Source organism: Plectropomus leopardus, chromosome 16 (assembly GCF_026936395.1).
Source record: "Plectropomus leopardus strain MGB_pleo_1.0 chromosome 16, ASM2693639v1, whole genome shotgun sequence".
Taxonomy (NCBI): Eukaryota; Metazoa; Chordata; class Actinopteri; order Perciformes; family Serranidae; genus Plectropomus; species Plectropomus leopardus.
The window spans coordinates 32,782,050-32,801,159 of record NC_142191.1 but is presented as its reverse complement, the minus strand read 5'-3'; the positions used below and the strand labels follow the sequence as shown (position 1 = coordinate 32,801,159).

The window sequence follows — 19,110 nt, the reverse complement described above, 5'->3', positions numbered from 1 at the left end:
TCAACTGCCACTTTCCAGCGGTGTTTCATGCAGACGCAAAAGGTGGGGTTTGGCATCATGATTTTACGCCAAAAGCACTGTCAAAGTGGCAGTATCTTTTATGAGTTCAGAATGAAAACAGGCTGTGTATTTACTTATGTATCAAAAACAATTTAAGATATTAAGGTCACATTCACACATGAGCTATTTGGTCAGCTTTAAACGGACCAGAGATCATTTCCATGGACAGTCCGGTTCATTTGTGTTGGTGTGAAAGCTTTTCTGAGCTCTGGTGCAGACCAGACAGGTGAACTCTGGTCCACTTGAAAACGGGAGTCTCGGTTTGCTTCCATGTGAACTCTGGTGCGATTCATTTGTGGTGTGAAAGAAAACAAACCAACCACAGGACTTCATAAGGGAGACATGATTTAAGCAGGATTTCTACAGCTGAGTCAATAATAAATCCATCTGCTGATCGTGACATATTTCTGGATCAAAAGGATCAAGCAGGTGATGCAGACGTGTGTCTCTGTAGAGCCTCCAGCAGCCGCTGCAAAATGACTGCTTTATAGTTCTCCTGTAGTTTAATATATATGCAGAGTTTGTATAGTTTTGTGATTTTCTTCTATAATGTGTGAGCATAACAACAAAGCGATTATGACACCGTGCACCCACAGTGGCCCTGAGGACTCTGGGACTCTTATCAACACACACAATATTTGCATGTAACATCAGATGCTATAATAGAGTGCGTTTCCTAATTTTACGTCTATCACTATGTAATATGACATGCTACTGTTACCGTTATTGCTGTGCGTCTTTCATCTTTCTCTCTCTCTTTCTCTTCCCGCTTTGTCATTCTGTAATTTAATTGTTATTTATGGGGCCCCTGTTCCTGTGGTGTCTTCCATTTTTTCCCGCCGTTAAAGGTTTTTTATGGGGGAGTTTTTCCTTAGCTGATGTGAGGGTCTAAGGGCAGAGGGATGTCGTATGCTGTAAAGCCCTCTGAGGCAAACTGTCTTTTGCGATAATGGGCTTTATAAATAAAATTGAGCTGAATTGAAAAATAGCTACTTAATAATGCTTGAAGTCAGTTACATCATTTCTTTATGAGCGCTTTGCATAACATAAATATAAATTCTCTATAAGCATTAAAGTGCTGCATGAACTTCTGTCAGTCACATTATTTGATTTACCCTCGTGGATCCTGATGATGCAGAATGACAAACACAAAAACTGTCCAATCAACAGTCACCTGTCAGTCAGCAGAACCTCATGTTTACTCCTCTTGGTTCATTTGAGAAAGTGTAGTGTGAATGCAAACCAAACCAACCTGAATTACAACAATGTTGCAATTTCAACCCCCCCAATTGAACCGAATCTATTAGGTGTGAATACGACCTAAATTACTTAAATACTGGAAGTAAAAGTCCAGGTAATTGCTGTTTAATGAAGAAGAAAGTGATCAGAATTTTGGGAAGTATGTTTACTTCTTCATAACCTACACAAGGTCTTGTTTTTTTTTTTTTTTTACAACTTAAAGGATTTACAGAAGAAAATCCAGTTTTTCCTTTCCTGCCATCTCATTATTCCTCCACCCATCCCTTCTTTCCTTCCCTGTTTTGTTGTGAGTTACTAAAATGCTGAGGGGAAATGAAGGGTGAAAGTAAAAGTACATATACTAATACAGAAAAAATCCTTATTTATATATATACTTATAATAAAGCATTTCGACTTACATCACACGACTGTGACCATCCCAAGACACATGCTGTTTAATCAGCATGGTGAAATGTCACACCTTTCAGGTGGATGGATTCTCTTGGAAAAAAAGAGATGCTCACTAACATGGATTTGAACAAATTTGTGACCATAATTTGAGTTAAAAACTCTTTTGGGTGCATAAAAAATGTCTTGTCTTTGATCATTTATAAGTTCAGTTAGAGTTAAACCTGTGAGAAATGAGCAAAAACAAAAGTGTGCAGTGTACAGTGTTCTTTTAATTCATTTAAACAGATTAAAAGTGAGTCACCTGTGCAATAACCATTAAAACCAGATTAAATTGGCTTATGATTTTCTCCAAAACATCTAAAGAAGGCATTGATAAACAGAAGACTTATACATTAGCAAGAGATTAGTAAAAAGTACAAGAAAAAAATGTGGAAAAGACAATAAGAAAATGAAAAAGTACGAAAAAATTTCTAATAATTAGGTAACACGATGAAATATGTAGTTATGATAATTGGATATTTAATTGAATACTGTTCTTCCTAAGTTTTTTTCCCTAGACATTTTCAGCTTTTGAAGGTAAGGGTTAATAGTTGAGTTTTTTTGAGCAAAATGGCTTGATTTCTTTCAAAGACATGGAAAGAAAGCAATGAGCAACAAAAGAGGAGATGACCCCCCCCTCCACCCGATGTTGCTCCAAGTTTCAAAGGGTTAACTGGCAGTGTGTGGATTTATGTGGATTAAAGCTGTGGCTGTGTTAAACAGTGAGGGGCTGTCTCCCTGGTGCTTTGTGTTATCATCTTACATCTTAACTGTCCAGTTGCTGCGTTCTTCCTCTTTCTGGGGAATGCTGTCCTATGAATAGTTTAGGGAAAAATAAACTTTTCTTTGATCCTCTTTTTATATATCTTTTCTCCTGTGTAACCCAGTCTTTGTTTGGTGAAAAAATACAGCTAAAAAGACAATATAGCTGATAAAATCAGACAAGGAAACAGAGGAGATAATTAAACCAGTTTAGCCACTGCCAGAAATGTGTGTCACTTACTAGATTTCAGGAAGTTAGTCATTCAGCATGTTTCCCATGGTTCCACTTGTGGGTTGACTGCCTCCACTCTCTGCAGCCTTCTGTCATTCAGTGTGTTTCCAACACACAGGGACGATACATACAGCAGGAGAAACAGCATGGTAAGGAGCTATATTAACTAAGCTGGCTGATTTACATGTCTGTGAAATTGCCTATTTGTTGGGACTTTTGGGAGTTTTTTCAGAAATTTTCACTGAAGCTGAGCTGTTTTTTACAGTCTGACCTCTTTTCTGATTATGTAAAAAATCTTCTATTTGGTTTCTTTACCTTTAAACTTGTGTGAGTTAGTGTGTAAAATGACAGTGGTTACAGTGAAATTATTTTCTGTTATATTCCTTCTCTTTGCTTTGACTTTTTTCTGATTGATTTTTTGTCAACTTAAGCTGCACAGTGTTTGCTTTGTTGTCTGTGAGAGGATTGTTCACTACTGGCTCATTCTTACCAGTGCTTTTGTGGACTGACAAAGACAATATTAGTCATACACTTAAATTCGTTTGACATCAAAGAAGGTTACATTAAATCACATTTGTTTTTCATTATGGATCGTGTGTTTCTGAAAGCTAGAATAATTATATATAATAATTTAGTATTTTACAAATTTCTCATTTTTTGTCCAATTTTGAACCCTTTGAAACCTAGATCTACATCAGTTTTTTTGTGCTGGACTGAGACACTTACAATATACTATACACTATACAACTCTTTAAATATTTGAATCATGAAGAAATTGGTGTGATTTCTTTTGAAAGCATGGGGGGAAAAGGCACAGAGCAACTTGGAAAGAAATTATTTAGGGGAAAATATACACTCAACTTGGTTAAAATTGAGAAACTAAACTTCTGTTACACAATTATTATTACTTATTAAGCATTTTCCCAGGTAATTTCCTTTTCCTTTACTCTCCTTTTTTTTGTGTGGGGGCAAACAAAAAAAAGTTTCAGGGGGAAAGTGTTTCTTTTTTGTAATACTCATTTTGACTAACAAGAGGCTGAAGCACACCACCAGGGGACTTTTTATTTCTCTCTGCACTCTGAACACAAAATGCATCTCCTATTATTCAAATTCCAATAAATGAGCACTTTCATGTTACATAAAAGGTTATGGTCACTGTCACTTGCAGCAGTTATAGACTGGATGGGCAGAGTCAAGCATCCAACTTTTGACAGTGTTCATAGACTCAAAACATATTTATCACTCAGCTTGTTAATGTGTTTGTGTGCTCTGATTAATAAATGTATTCTTTAATTTCGATACAGTACCCTTATGTTGTCATCGCATGGGTAAAGTAATTACATTTATACTGTATAAAAACAACAAATTGCCCCCTCGGAATTTTTAACATCCCCCTCAGTCAGTTTACACTTCTAGGATGAAACTGTTGGACACAAAAGTCAAATGTGGACCTCCCTGTGAAATATGAAACAATCAAAAATGAGCTGACGGGCCTGAGTGGTGATTTAAATTGATCTAAGTGGTTAAACTGTTGATTGAAGGACTGATTAAATAAGCATTGCATTATAATTGCAGTATTCAATAAACAGCGTCCGTGCATGTTGTGCTTAGAGTGCAGAAAGAAATGAAAAGTCCCCTGGTGATGAATAACAACCTAAGATAACATTCAGTTCTACAACTCTACTGATCCCTAGGAAAACCCAGCATTACAGCAGCAGAAGAACAAATCAGAGAGATGCCGTTTAAAACCACTAATGCAGTTTTCTGATGTTCCTGATCAAGGTGGCATTGTAATTAATATATAAACTATTTGGGCATATTTAGATCGATAGATACATTAGAAATTGATCTTCTACACTTACAGAGTAGATACATTTCTTCATTGGTAGAGTGGTACTGCATACTGTAACCAATGTTATTTTGGCACATACGTGAATTGGTGAAGGTGTTAATTATCTCTTCATTACTTATGATTGCTAATACTAGATTACATGCTGACTCGCTCATCACATTCCTTGCAGCTGCATCCATACGAATTAATCACATGAAAAACACAAGTTGGTGCAAGTACCTCTTTATTTATGGTGGTCTGCCACAATTAAAACATCTGCTGCCACAAATAGATTTGTTATTTTTGGAGCTGGAGCATTCACTGGGACTGTTATTGGAATAAATATATTGTTCAGTTATTTATATTAATGAATATATGAAATTAATTGAATATATTCATTAATAAAATAAATGTACCTTCTACCTTCTTCTACCTTCTATATTCAAGTTTCATTCCATATATTCAAACTTTTAATCTATAAATTCCGATTTTCAATCATATACTGAAAATTCATTTCGTATTTTCAAATTTTATTCCATAATGTTCATTCCATAAATTGAAACTTTCATTTTACATATTCAGACTTTCAGTCCATATATTGAAGTTTCATTCCATATACGTTTAACTTCACATTTTATTGATGTAATTTTCTAAACCTTATACTATGTCTAAATAACTAACATTATAGATGAGTTAAAATCAGAGCTATAGCAACTGCTTTTATAGTTTTTACTTAATATATATCCCTTGTCCTTACATGATAACAACAAGCATCAAATCTATATATAAAAAAGAAAAATATAGCCAATGAGAGGCACACAATCCAGAAGAGACAAATTAGACATTAAGACTTTTTGTCTTTTTGTTGTTCTGTGTGGAGGGTGATGGGCGGATGTCAGGTTGTGTGAATCTTTGGCCCTCACTTTAATAAACCTTCCTGTTTGGTTCTTTACTTTAATCTGTCTTTAACAGAAGAAATAAAAATTGCCCATATATCTGATTCTCCTGAAAGCTGGCTTCCCTCAGTTGCTAAACAATACAAAGCTACAGGCATGCAAACTATTTGCACAGCAGATGAAGGGGTCACAGGGGGCATAGCCTGTGTGTGTATGAAAAGCTATTTCAGCTTGCATTTTGTCTCTTTTACAAGGTGTGATTAATTTACTGGTTAAATACACATCCCATAATCATACTTCCAAATGTTTACTATGTTAGCTAACCATAGCACATCAGTTACAGTGATGCACTTTTTCTTTTTTTTTTTTCTAAGACTGTGGCGTGTGAATGCAGGATGCCTTGAAAAGATTTTACGTAGCTCATCACGTTATGTTACAACAGTTCCTTTGTTAAATGCAGCACCTGTGAACCAGTATCTCACACACTAATGACTTATAATGACATGTCACTGTCACCGCTGTTAGCACATCATGTCTTTGTACTATGTTAAATTATAACACTATGGCTCCTCTTTAAGTGCTTATTTAGCTCATGCAATCACTAAAGGGGCCCTAATATGCTTTTCCTTATATTCTGCCATAATGTTACGATGTCAGATGTTCACAATAAACATGGCCAAAGTCTTAAAGAATGAGGTATACATATGTAAAACTTTGGCTTCAGACTGGTGTGAATACTCTGTTGCCAGTATTTTTTTCCTACTTGCAAACAAGTTGACATTGGCTCGTGACAGTTCTCTTTATATGGTCATCTGCTAAGACAGGCTACTGCAAGTGTTTCAATAACATAGCCTACAATGCGACATGTAGCTATATATGCTAACCTCAGAGAAATAAATAATATTGGTTGCCAATGTTGTTTATTTCAATTTTAGATCACATATAGCGCTGCAATGATGATGTTTTGCTGTTGGTTGATGCAGATGTTGTCCTGCTTCTCCTTGTCAAAAAGTCTGTGGGATTTTTCCTTTAGATCTTGGAATATCAGAATATAAATCAGAATCAGAATATAAACTCTCGGGCGAATAAACATTATGATATTTTCACATTTAATTCAGCCAAATAATGAACACTGGCGATTCACACACCTGCGGAGAAGCCTTCTCGAGCGCTATTCATTCTGCGGCTCTGTTCACTGCAAAAGACAACAGCTGATCACTAAACTATCAGCCTGGGAGCAAACCGATACCGATGGAGATACAGAAATTTAGATGCCACACAGCATCACAGCTTGACAGAAACTCATTTACACAAAGAGGCTGTGGTGATGAGCTGTTCAATATATTTAATATGTATATTTCAGATTTTGCTTTGGCCTCTTCTCTAAGTTTGCATTCATTATTATCTCAATTAAATTTACTGAAATATATATGTATGTGAAACAAAAAAGTGATTTATTATTTTGGCTGGTAAAAAATATGCTTGGCTGGTAGAATTTTTTTCTACTAAATTGGCTGTTGAATTAAAAAAGTTAATTCTGGACACTAACTGTCAGACTGTGATGCCTCAACCAAAGTTAGCAGCAACAATCACCTACAGACACAGCAGGGCTTAACATTTTTGAACATTTTCCAGCACATTTCAACATTTTTGCAATATTTCAATCATCATGATAATTTTTTGGTCATGAAATTGAACATCGTTACATCTCTATAGGCTATAAAGGAACTACACTATGGTCACATGACTTACTGTATAATGGGTATCCTGGTGTACTGAGACACTGATTCAGATAAGCTTTATTGCTAGTAAACTTTAATTGTCACTTGTGATTGATGTGAGCACCACAGGGCCAGTGCGAGATTCTAGTAGTAGTAGATAGAAGTTATGAGGATTTTTTACGACATGGAGTAGCAGTGAGCTCCTGCACTGTCATCGACTTGGCCCTGCAAATATTTCACAATAAAATGCCCTGTGTCATCAACTAAAGGGATTGTCAACACAGTTGTTGTCAGAGAGCTTTTATTTTGAAACAGAAACAGGAAAACAGAAACAGAAAAAAATAGATGTTCCACCGACAAGCAGCTGACATTTTTTTCCAAAGCTTAAACAAGAAATTACTTCCTAGCGGAAAGCCCTTTAGGTTAAATACTCCCAGAAGTAGGGCTTGGCGCTATGGCCTTGAAATAATATCAAAATATTTTTGGTCCCTATCATGGTACACGGTATATATCACAGTATTTTAAACTTTAATCTCCTCAAAAGCTTCATAAATGCAGGATTGGGCAACAAAATCAAATATATACGAAACATGAAATATGAAATACATAGATATTAATACTGTGACAATATTGTAAGGATGACTATTTAATGAGATTTTTGATTATGCAGTCTGCAGCCTTTAAAATCAGAAAGACAATATGATATTCAAAATCTCAGACGGCATGGTCTCATATCATGGTAAGGATATGTATCGTGTATATTGCCCAGCCCTACCCAGAAGATCCAGAAACTCGCCAATCAGAGCAGACTGGACTTTTTTGGTGCTAAAATGGAGCATTTCAGACAGGTGTTTCAGCACATACAGTGTGAGGAAGATAAAGTGTTTTTTGAAAATTAAAGCGTGTAAACGTGTCCTTGGTGAAACCCCAAATACAAGAATGAACCTGAAAATGAGCATTATACTGTAACTCCCTTTCAATTGCCTGTGGAAATAAACACATGATTTGATAAATTTTTCATCATTTTCATTGAAGTATCGTCATGCATTTCTCACTTATTCCAAACAGATCTCCATTTTGGAGTGTTAAACATGATGACAGTCCTCTGCTGTTGTACCATCCAGCGACACTGAATCTGTCTGATTCATCACTATGTGCAAGCCTCTCTGTCCAGTGCCAGTCAAGCTCACCTGAAGGGGACCCGCCATTAAAGGTGTGTACACTGCAAAACAATGTGACGTTTGTGTTTATGGTCTCTAGTGTATCTAATATCCATGTCACACTTGGCTTGGATACGAGTCAGCAGCACAGATGGATCAGGTGTCTGTTTATTCTGCTGTTACTGAGACACTGATTCAGAAAAGTTCCACTGCTGAATTTCTAAGTGTCCCTTGTGATTGATAGGAGCACCATAGGGCCACTGCGAGACTAATTAATTGTTTCACCCCTTTGCAACCTGAACAAATTGGCTTTATTTATCTCAAAAACATGGGAAGAAGGCAATAAGCAATGTATAAATAAAAAAAAAAAACTTATCAAGAAATAAGTCAAAAATACAAGAAAAAATAGCTGAGAACTCCTTATAAAAAAGATTTTCCCTAGCATTGTTTTGTTTTCTGTAGATATATTTCCCCAACAAAACAAAACAAAACAAAACAGGCAAATGACCAGGAAAAACACTTAAATTGCACACACACACACACACACACACACACACATATATATTATATATATATATATATATATATATATATATATATATATATATATATGACTTGCAGCAAAGGGGATTAGCTAACCGGATGGTGCTCTTGATTTAAAGAAAAGGGCTCAAGGAATGTTAATTCTTGTGCTCTTAACTCTTTGTTGAACAGAGAACACTATCTATAGGGCTCAGAAAATAAAGAAAATGTGTTTTCCATCCACTTTGTCTCACACTACAAAGGACAGGGGTCTAGCTAGCGTAAATTGACTTTGATCTTGGTCCTGGTTGCGCCGATGCCGTGATCATGCCTTTGGATACCTCCATATCAATATATGCATGAGACTCTTATCAACACCCACAATATCATCATAGAGTGCATTTGATAATTTCACACCTATCGTTATTGTAATATGACATGCATCTGTTTCCACTATTGCAGTGCCTCTCTCGCCCTCTCTCCCCCTCTCCTCCCCTCTCTCTTTCTCTTTCCTTTTTTGCCATGATTGTATTTCATTTGTTATTTACGACATCTATTGCTCGTCTGTCAGTCCTAGAAGAGTGATCCCTCATCATCCTCTACCGCTCTTCCTGAGGTTTCTTCCTTTTTTTCCCTGTTATAGGGGTTCGTTTTTGGGAGTTTTTCCTTGGGTGATGTGAGGGTCTAAGGGCAGAGGGATGTCGTACACTGTAAAGCCCTCTGAGGCAAACCATATTTTGTGATAACGGGCTCTATAAATAAAACTGACTTGACTTAACTTTGATGGGCCCATTTGAGCTGATGGCATACAACCAGACTGTCAGGACTCACAGGTCAACACGATCTCATGCCAAGTTGTCACATACAGCTGCTTTGTCAGTGGACTTCCACATCTACTTATTACATACTTAATGGTTTCTGATGCCAAAATCACTGACAAAGTGACAGTATTTGTAAACTTTGGAGAGAGCGGGCTGCGTAGGTAATGCTGTAACCACAGATATCTAAATGTTACTAGACTTACGACATGGAGTAACTTACATACACAGTAACATACGGAGTGCTCAACATAAATGCAAGAAAGCAACAGTGAACAAAGCCCACACTAAAACTGGTAAATTGCCTTGATTGTTTTGATTTAAGTCATACAACGAATTATTTCAAATACCTCCCCACAAGGCTAGCCAAATTACAGTACCAATATGGTTACATTTGGATGTGTAGAATCATAGGAGAAATATTTTTTAGAAAGATAATTTCCCATCAGTGTACCACGTCCTGACAAGTTTCAAAGTCAATCCTATGTTTCAATGACCAAAGCTTAAAATGTTGCCCAGCCAAAACTCACCCTGGGAGTTTTAATGAGACAGCTGGTATGAAGATCAATAGCACTGATGTAATGAGAGAATTATTAAGTTGAGAAACCCTCAAGGCATTAATAACTGGCTTGACTTTTATTTGTTCATTAGGTATGACCTGGCACGTCATATTTTTAGCAATGGCTTTTTCACATGGTAAGTGTAGCGTTTAACACGACAATCAGCAGTGCAGAGGGGCAGGCTCATGATCTGCAGCGATAGTTTCAGTTGTGTAATGTGTGTGTGAATTGGTGGATGCACTGAGGGCGTTCTTGTTTAGGGCCACCAAAATCCTTGGGTTGGCCCTGCTTATGAGGGATTAAAAAATAAATAAAAAATCAAAACTCTGTACTCCAAACCAAGAGGTAGCAACTGTCACAAATTCACATCACTGCCAGTATGAATGGTTTTGATGGGAAATATTTGCAGTTGACTATTTGGTATTTTTATGTTGACATTTGTCACGCTCTCATTGTTTAAAGGTCTTAATGTGAGAAATTACACATTTCTGTCACTGTGTAACTTTACAAACAATTAAAACTGAATAAAGTCTTTTTTTGCAAATTTAATTTATATTACTTTTATTTAACCATAAAAACATATTGAGATTAAAAATCTCTTTTTCAAGATTGTCCTGGCCAAGACACGCAGCAACAAGTTACAGACAGAGAACATGTAACAGAAACACAAGATAAAGTTACCACAAGGAATGACTAAAAAGTATGTTAATATATGCTTTAAATAACCATAACAACAAGATTATTAAAAGATCTGCTTAGATAGAAGATGACATACAAAAGTCCTGCATCAGATCTTTGAAACGGCCTTGAGGAATCAATGAGTGCAGCTTTAAGTGTTTTTGGAGAAGATTTCACAGATAAAGAGCTGCAGACATAAAGCTTCTTCTGCAAAACTCTATGAACCACAGGTATGGACAATAAGAACAAGCTCTGTGAATGAAGGGCATAGCCATTTCCAATTTTTTGCTCAATGTACACACATCAAAATGCTGGAATTAGGCTAAGAACAGCTTTGTAAATAAGAGAATACCAATGATGTGAGCATACTGGATTCACTGCATCATTTCTCATCTTTTTTTCTCTCCCTCTTTACTTTCTCAACAGGAATGGCAATATTTAAGAATGGCTTGACCATCTTTGCCCTTCTAGTGACACTTACTATTTTGGAAACAGGGAACTTCGATGACTGTCTGAGTCAGGTTTTTCCGGTAGGTCCACTGTATATATGATACTGAACAGGAAATAATATGGGATCCCAAGTCATGACACAAAGCAATTCTTTTAACCTGTTGTTGTCTTAGGTACACTATGACGAAGAACACCTCTTACCTCACATCAGGGAAAAGAGGAATGGTTTGTATTGTCTATTAATAAGTATTATTAATTATGCAAAGAATATTGGCAAATAGGCTTTGATGTCTTTCAAAAACATGGGAAGAAGGCAATAAGCTAAAAAAAAGCAAGAAATTAGTAAAAAGTAACAAGAAAATGCCCTGAAAAAAAGCAACGAGAAGTAAAAAACAAGAAAATCATCCCCCAAAAAAGTACAGAAAAATAAAGAAAATATATGTTTTTGGTTTTTTTTTTTTTACTGTAACATGATTTTAAATATATAATTATAGTAATTATGGATATAGTTTTTATGACATTTTTCCCTAGCTTTTGATGACTTTCTAAAAAGTCTACCACCTTTTTTAAAACAAATTTTCAGGTCATTTTCTTCCTCAGCTTTTTTAGCCAAGTTGGTTTTTCAAGACAATCAAACCAATTAGGTTTAAAAGGTTAAACAGCTTATGAGAGGCATCTGAATGCAGTCTATTGCTGTTTTTTGTGGCGAGGGTGCTAAGCAACCAGCAACGTATCCAGGAGGTGACTGTGCTTAGCCCAGTGTTGTATAAAGAGATAGCTTTGCTGCTCCTGTGAAAGTTGCTCAATAGCAGAGAAAATTTGTGATGTATTGAAAAACCTGGATGATCTGCACTGCTTCTGCGCTGTGTGGCCCATATAGCAGGCTACTTTCGCTTTAGTGCACTGTTAACTTTAATTAAATGTGTGGCCCTTTTAGACAAGCCCAGATGTCATCAGACTGTGAAGTGAGTCATTGCACGGAGGTTGTGATGCTCAAAGAAATGTATCCACTGTATTACAGACGAGTCTTTCGCAATGCACGTCCAGGAGAAAAAGTCTTTTTGGGGCCTAGTGGCATCATGTGGCAGCATACGATATCCACAAAAAAGGTAGCTTTTGGCAATGGAACCTTACACTCAAATCACTGACAAAGTAAAGTTATGCAACAGTGTCAGAATGATGACAGGCTGGAACAGTGCCCCTCGGTTGCTTAAATTTAGCCACTCAAGTCTCGAATGCACTTGGTCTGTGGGCTCATAGATGTGGATAATCCAGGTTATTTTATACCGTAGAAGTCAAACTTTGTTTGGTATAAGCACCACCAACATGCCTCATGACATGATGCCGCTCAGTCAGTGACTTTATGCTTCTACTTACGATGCTTTAGGTATCCTTCTGCGTTAGCTGTTTACGCTCTGGGACGCTGTTATCATGATGTCAATAAATGCACATCGTGGGATGACGCAGCACAGTCCTTATGTTTACACAACAGCACATAGCAACCATCACGGACCGTCATGATGGTTAGGATTAGGCAACAAAGTCATGGATGGTTAGGTTTAGGCAAAAGAGGCACACGGTGAGGTGTGGAAAAAAGAAACCCAGAAAACTCAGGACTCCTGCACAAAAGTCAGTTGTTTTTGGGACCCATCCACCTCCGCACCCTCCCGCTCTATATGCACACTTGACTGGTTGCGTTCTCAAGTGACGCCACCCTTGCACATTGCATGTGCACTGGTGGTGTTGGGTGAGCATGTTCTCATTTGACGTTGTTTAGCTGTGTTCCAGATGGACGTGGAAGGTGGATTTGGTGTCACGCTCATATGCCTTAGCACTAACAGAGCGAAAATACATAACAAGTGAGTGAGGGCTGGCACCAGTGAGCAGGGTTCCAGCTATGTACAGTTCTCTTTATACATCCATGACCCAGCCAAGAAACAGTCCCTTTATTCACTTTGGTTTTTGTATGGACCAAACCAACATTATACCTCTTATTGATTACTGAGCTTTACAGTCAGATCAAGTGTCTCTGCTGTATAGCTTTATAATTAGTATATAGACACAAAGGTGCTGTCAATCTCCTCATCCAGCTCAATAACACAAATGCCTATTTCCCAAAATATCAAACAACTAGCTTATATTAAAGGCTTGTATATCATGTATGCATGGCTGTCAAAAATTCAGATTGTGTCTTTTTCTAATTTCAATCTTCACAGTGCCTTCAGGCCAATGGAATTACATTATCGATGTTGTAGTGAACGCCTCTAATATAGAAACATTTGAGCAGATTGAGGCATCCTTGGCTGCCATAAGTCTTCCCATTCAACTCGATAACAACACAGAGATCTCTGATATTGACATCACAACAGGTGAGTAATATAAATTTTGGACAACTTGAGGACAAACATACTACCAAGCTGTACAATACCAGTCTTCCCCTCTGACAGTGTGTTCCTCAACTGGGACTGGTCTCACCTGTCGATGTCAGGAACATTTTGCTTGGCCACACAGCAGCTGTGTCACATACGGAGCCTGTGATCACATGTCCAGTGACATCTGTAAATGCATAAGTGGCGTTCCAGCTGACGGCCAATTCTGCCAGCCAATATCAGGTGAGCAAGTCATCACTTATTACATCCAATTACAAAGGCATCCTTTTTTTTGCAATTGCTAACTGACTGACTAACTAACTGCTAACTAAAAGGAGATACATAGTTATGCAGTTTAGTTGAATTAAGTACAATTCAATGCATGTTATTATAATTCAGTAAACTCCATCGGCCAGTTAAAGTGGCCATAATTAAGTAAAATTACACTTGAGGGTGTGCTTTAACCTCATTCGAGCACTACAGTGATTAAATGATTGCCCGTTTTTGTGGTTATACAACTATTACTAACAAAATAAAAATGCATACTCAAAATGTATTTTATGTTTTGGCAGTAGAATCCTATATGTAATGAAATATAATTTTCTACACCAGGAAGGTCAAACCTTAGTAACGACTTAGCAACGTAGACATTTTCTAGTCAGCGTTGAGTCTGCTGACCAACTTGTGCTTATTCTTTCTAGAGATTGTGGGGTTTCCCAAACTAAATAAATACACCAGATATAAACACAGAAATGCTCAGCTTGCTCACTCTCAGTCTGTAAGATATTTCTGCTGACATATATATATATATATATATATATATATATATATATATTTTCCATATACAGATTTAGCAATTACATCCCCAAGTGTTGAGTGCATTTTGAAGCTAGTAGCTGTGTGTCATGGCTCAGCTGATGGAGGATGCTAGAGGGATAAATGAAAACAGAGAGAGGTATCATTATTTTCAAAATTCACAGCATTTTCATTTAACAGAATATTCTGCTTCTTGATGCTGTTGAGCCTTTCAAAAACAACAAACAACAAACAGTGCTTCCATTTCCCATTATGCCTAGTGCTGGACTGAGTAGGTTTTAATCTGGAAATAAGTTTGCTCTTTTATGTTCACAAATGCAAATGTCAGCTTTTTGTCAGTGTTTCTAATGTGTCTGAACATGGTGGTTTACATTGTCATCTTTGTGTTAGTTAATAGTTTACACCATAAGAGAGCTGACTGTTACTTTTAATTTGGTCAGCTGTTACTATTTCAAAGTCATACACATAGATAAAGTAAAATTTATATTTATTGTTGCTCCTGCCTACTGCATGACTCGATATGAAAACTATATGAAAACTTAAAGGGTAAAGATCCACAATAGGCGGAATAATTCTCTCAGTGATGAGGAAGGTGGGCTGTTATACAAGTTTGAGCATGTTTCAATTGTCTTGTGGACCAATCAGATTGCTTGGTTGGCACTACTTGTTGTATAATTCATACTTTGACATTAATTGTTGATAATATGATGACTTGTATTTGAAAGGGGTTGCTCATAGTGATGAACAACAGAGAATTATCAGACTCATCAGCGGACTCTGAACCTCCACTCACCTCAACAAAATCTTTTCATGTCTTTCAGCTCATTGTTTCTGTATTCAGGCCCACGACTTTACTACGACTACTACTTTACTATTTTGTCTGCTCTCATCAGTCAGAGCATTTACTTAATTTCAGAAAAATAATTGAGTTAGTCTATCCAAAACTGGACCTTTAAGATACATGTTAACATGTCAGTCCGACTGAAGTATTACTAAATTGAGTTTCAGTGTCGGACTGACACTCTCAGATAAAAAAAATCAAGCTGCTCTCTCATGTGTACGCCTCAGTCTGATCTGAAATGGCTTAGGCATTCTGACTATCTGATCACAGTGATCTCTTCAACGGTTTGTCCTGGAACTAAAATAGATCGTAAATGTTATGTTTACCCACAGAGCTGCTCGCTCAGGCAGAGTACACGGTGGATGTGGAGCTGAATGTTACAGATATCGAGGCAGTGGACCATCTCAGGAGCCTCCTGAACAGCGGCAGCTTTTCTCTGATCTTGAGTCCCACTGTGAATGTCACACACATCAACATCACCACAGGTAAGACTGGAGCGTCTTCTGGTTGGAACACCAGGGGTACTATTATTTTGAACTGTAAAGCGTGCTGTGCTGATTAATTTCATGGTTTTCTAATGGTTTTTCATGATGGCTTTCTTTCAACTATATATTGTTATTTCTTGCATGAAAATGTTTCTTAAATTTGACAGAATGACCAATTATTTTCTTTGCATTAAAGGGATGGTTCATTTTTTTTGAATTCCCCTAATAATCCACAGGTTTTTTTAAAAAAAAAAAAAAATTGCCCACAATTTTAAAAGAAAAAAATAAATAAACATTGCCATTTTTTTGTTAAATTGACAAAACGGTTTCTTTAAAAAAAATGCCATAATTTTCCTTCCAAAACTGCAGGCCTGTGGGTTTGGAAGATGTTTTCTTTAGAAATCAACACTAAAATACATTCAAAATACAGTCATTTAGAGTTGTATGACCCTCTGCTAAGCCAAAATAAATTAACATGATACCTTCCTCAGTGCTTAAAAAAATATTTGTCATGCCCTTTTTCCACTACCCCTTCCCCTCTCATACATAAAGAACAGTCCGTTAATTATATTTAAGTATTCAGTTCTAATCCTGTTTTTAATTCATTATTTAAAAAAGCAAGTACATACTCATGAAAAAGAACTGATAAGGAGTATAGTTGGTTGTTTCAGTTAATGTATGGTCTTTAAAATTGTCCTCAAAGTCCTGGGAAAGTCATATAAATTAATTGGCTCTCATTAAAGCCAGACAACTTTAAGGAAAACAGTGATTTAACATCATACTTTGTACATCGTAAAAACGTACTTTTGGCTCACTGAACACAGGAGCTGCTGGTCTACTGCTGCCTCAAACTGTTATTTTGTTTGTGTCATCGTGTGACTGGCGTTAAAAAGTCTGAATTCACCAAAGTCACACTATTACACAAACAAACTAACCGATGGAGGCAGCAGCAAACCAGCAGCTCCTATGTTCAGTGAGCCAAAAGTACGTTTTTTCTCAATGGAGTCTGGTGGCTTTCTTGAGCGCATAGATGGAAACTTGAAGCTGTTAATGGGTTTCCCATGGAAGCAGCCTGCATATCAGAAAGGTAAAATGATGGAAATACCCTCTATATAGCATTCACAACTTTTTTTCAAAACACATTTTGTTGCTGGCCCCCATCCACAGTAGTAGATTAGTTTGCTTCCATGTTAGGCTCTCCAAACTGGGGGTGTCCCAACTGACATCTACTGTTTGTAAGACACTGTCTATGGATAAGTACCCCCATACAACCCCACATCAAATAAATCCAAACTCTACCTTTAATGCACAATCAAGTGTTTACTGTATAATTTCTCACCTATTAACTCCAGATATCGGGAGGAAGCGATACAGCAGCTAAAGTCATGCACCCTGCTCTCTGGACCCCCATCACCACTGAACTATTAAAGAATGTTTGTTTTACATATTAGAGTTAATATTATACACTTCTTCCTCCTGACAAACTCCCTCCCAGCTTTTACAGAGCACCAGTAAGCCCTGTGCACACATGCGCAAGTTAAAGTTTAACATATCAAATCCTGCAGACACCACACATAATAGCTGGCCTATCGATGATTGACAAAACAGTTTCACTTTCCTCATTGTTCTCGACCAAGTGTGAAATACATATCAAGTAGGCAGCAGATAGATGAAACTCTTGCATATCTTTCTACGCCTGTAATCACCCACTAGTTTCCACTCTCTCTTCTTTGTTCTCATGAATCTCTTGTCTTTGTTTAGTGTGTCATCCAAATGGTACCAGCTTCCAGTGCAGATGTGAGGATCAGTATGTGTGGTTAAGTGAAACCTGTAACACGTACGGAGCCTGTGATGACATCATTAACCAAACGTGTGGGTGCATCAACAGCATTCCAACCAACAGGCAATACTGCCAGCTGAAGACAGGTAACGGACACTTTCAGCGGTCACTTTATGCATATTTGAGGCTCATTGTTAGAAGTTTACAGTTCAGCATCATCTTCAAGCTAATGTCACAGAAATGTGGGAAATTACCACTATCTCTTGACACTGTTAAAAATACACTGGGGAACAGTCACAGCTATGAACAGTGGTTATCATCATTGCTTCATTTGTAAAGTCCCAGAACAAAGACAGGGGGATGTTCCCGCAGCTCAGACGAGGGCAAGGTCACAGAATGCATCAAAATCCATCGTGTATGCAAGCTATTGGACCGGGTGGGTGCTAACTAAACATACCTAAACAGCAGTGTCTTCACAAACAGAGCTATATTTATAGCTATATTATTAGTAATCAGAGTATTATTATTATTATTATTGTTAATCAGTGTTCTCTTCACTCAGAATCAGCAGGATCGGACACATAAAAACAGCTGTTAACAGTCTGTGGCTTTCTATTGTAACATCTTTGTGTTGTCCCTTCAGCCAGGTTTCTACAATGATAGAAAAATTAGGTATAAGGTCCAAATTTCCTATTTAGAGCCTTGAAAGATCAAACAGGCTAAATGACGTTTGTCTGTCTGTACCTCCATCCTGTTTCAGCACTACGCACAGCGCTGCACCAACACTCCACTTTTAATACAGCCACAAGCAAGCGTCATAGTTTCATCGTCTAACAGGAAACACGCCCACTTGCGTGTGCGGCTCACAGTAATATATGTCTACAAATATGTAGACACCAAACAAACATTAAACCACATAACAGAATACGTTGCATTAATTATATTATCGCCACCCTCCAAATCAATAATCAGCAAGTCAAGTCAATTTTATTTATAAAGTCCATTATCACAAATCACAGTTTGCCTCAGAGGGCTTTACAACATACGACATCCCTCTGTACTTAGACCGTCACATTGACTAAGGAAATCCCCCCAAAATAGACCTAAAACAGGAGGAAAAAATGGTAGAAACCTCAGGACACAGACAGCACAGACATAGCAGAGAATAACAATAACAGTTTCTTCCTACTTTTATGCTTATTTGTCCCAAACAGCCCATAAAACATCCACAGAGGCCTCGGCCTCCTTTCAACTGCTTGTTTCTTTACTCACTGTGTCTTGCACAGTGTGGAGACCCCGGTTAGATTGCATAAAGACATAGAACCAAAAGGACTTTGGCCTGCTTAGGGTCCGACTGGTCGGTTAAATTTTGGAAGTTCAACAAACTTGGTTGTCTTTTTGCCATTCTATCAGTTTCCTCCTTGCTGCCGAGGACAGGCT

The 19,110-nt window shown here is 37.3% G+C and overlaps 1 protein-coding gene across 1 annotated transcript in view; it reads left to right on the top strand.

Annotated features, from left to right (window-relative positions):
* Window positions 1–2,786: 2,786 nt before the first annotated feature.
* The window catches only part of LOC121955120 (adhesion G protein-coupled receptor F3-like), a 51,993-nt gene continuing 35,669 nt past the window's right edge, over window positions 2,787–19,110 (top strand). Inside the window, exons 1-8 of the mRNA XM_088089571.1 lie at window positions 2,787–2,892; window positions 8,260–8,404; window positions 11,356–11,459; window positions 11,553–11,604; window positions 13,596–13,748; window positions 13,827–13,991; window positions 15,738–15,890; window positions 17,652–17,816. Coding sequence (XP_087945697.1) covers window positions 11,358–11,459; window positions 11,553–11,604; window positions 13,596–13,748; window positions 13,827–13,991; window positions 15,738–15,890; window positions 17,652–17,816 — 790 coding nt within the window. The 5' untranslated portion in view covers window positions 2,787–2,892; window positions 8,260–8,404; window positions 11,356–11,357. The remainder of the gene's footprint in view (window positions 2,893–8,259; window positions 8,405–11,355; window positions 11,460–11,552; window positions 11,605–13,595; window positions 13,749–13,826; window positions 13,992–15,737; window positions 15,891–17,651; window positions 17,817–19,110) is intronic.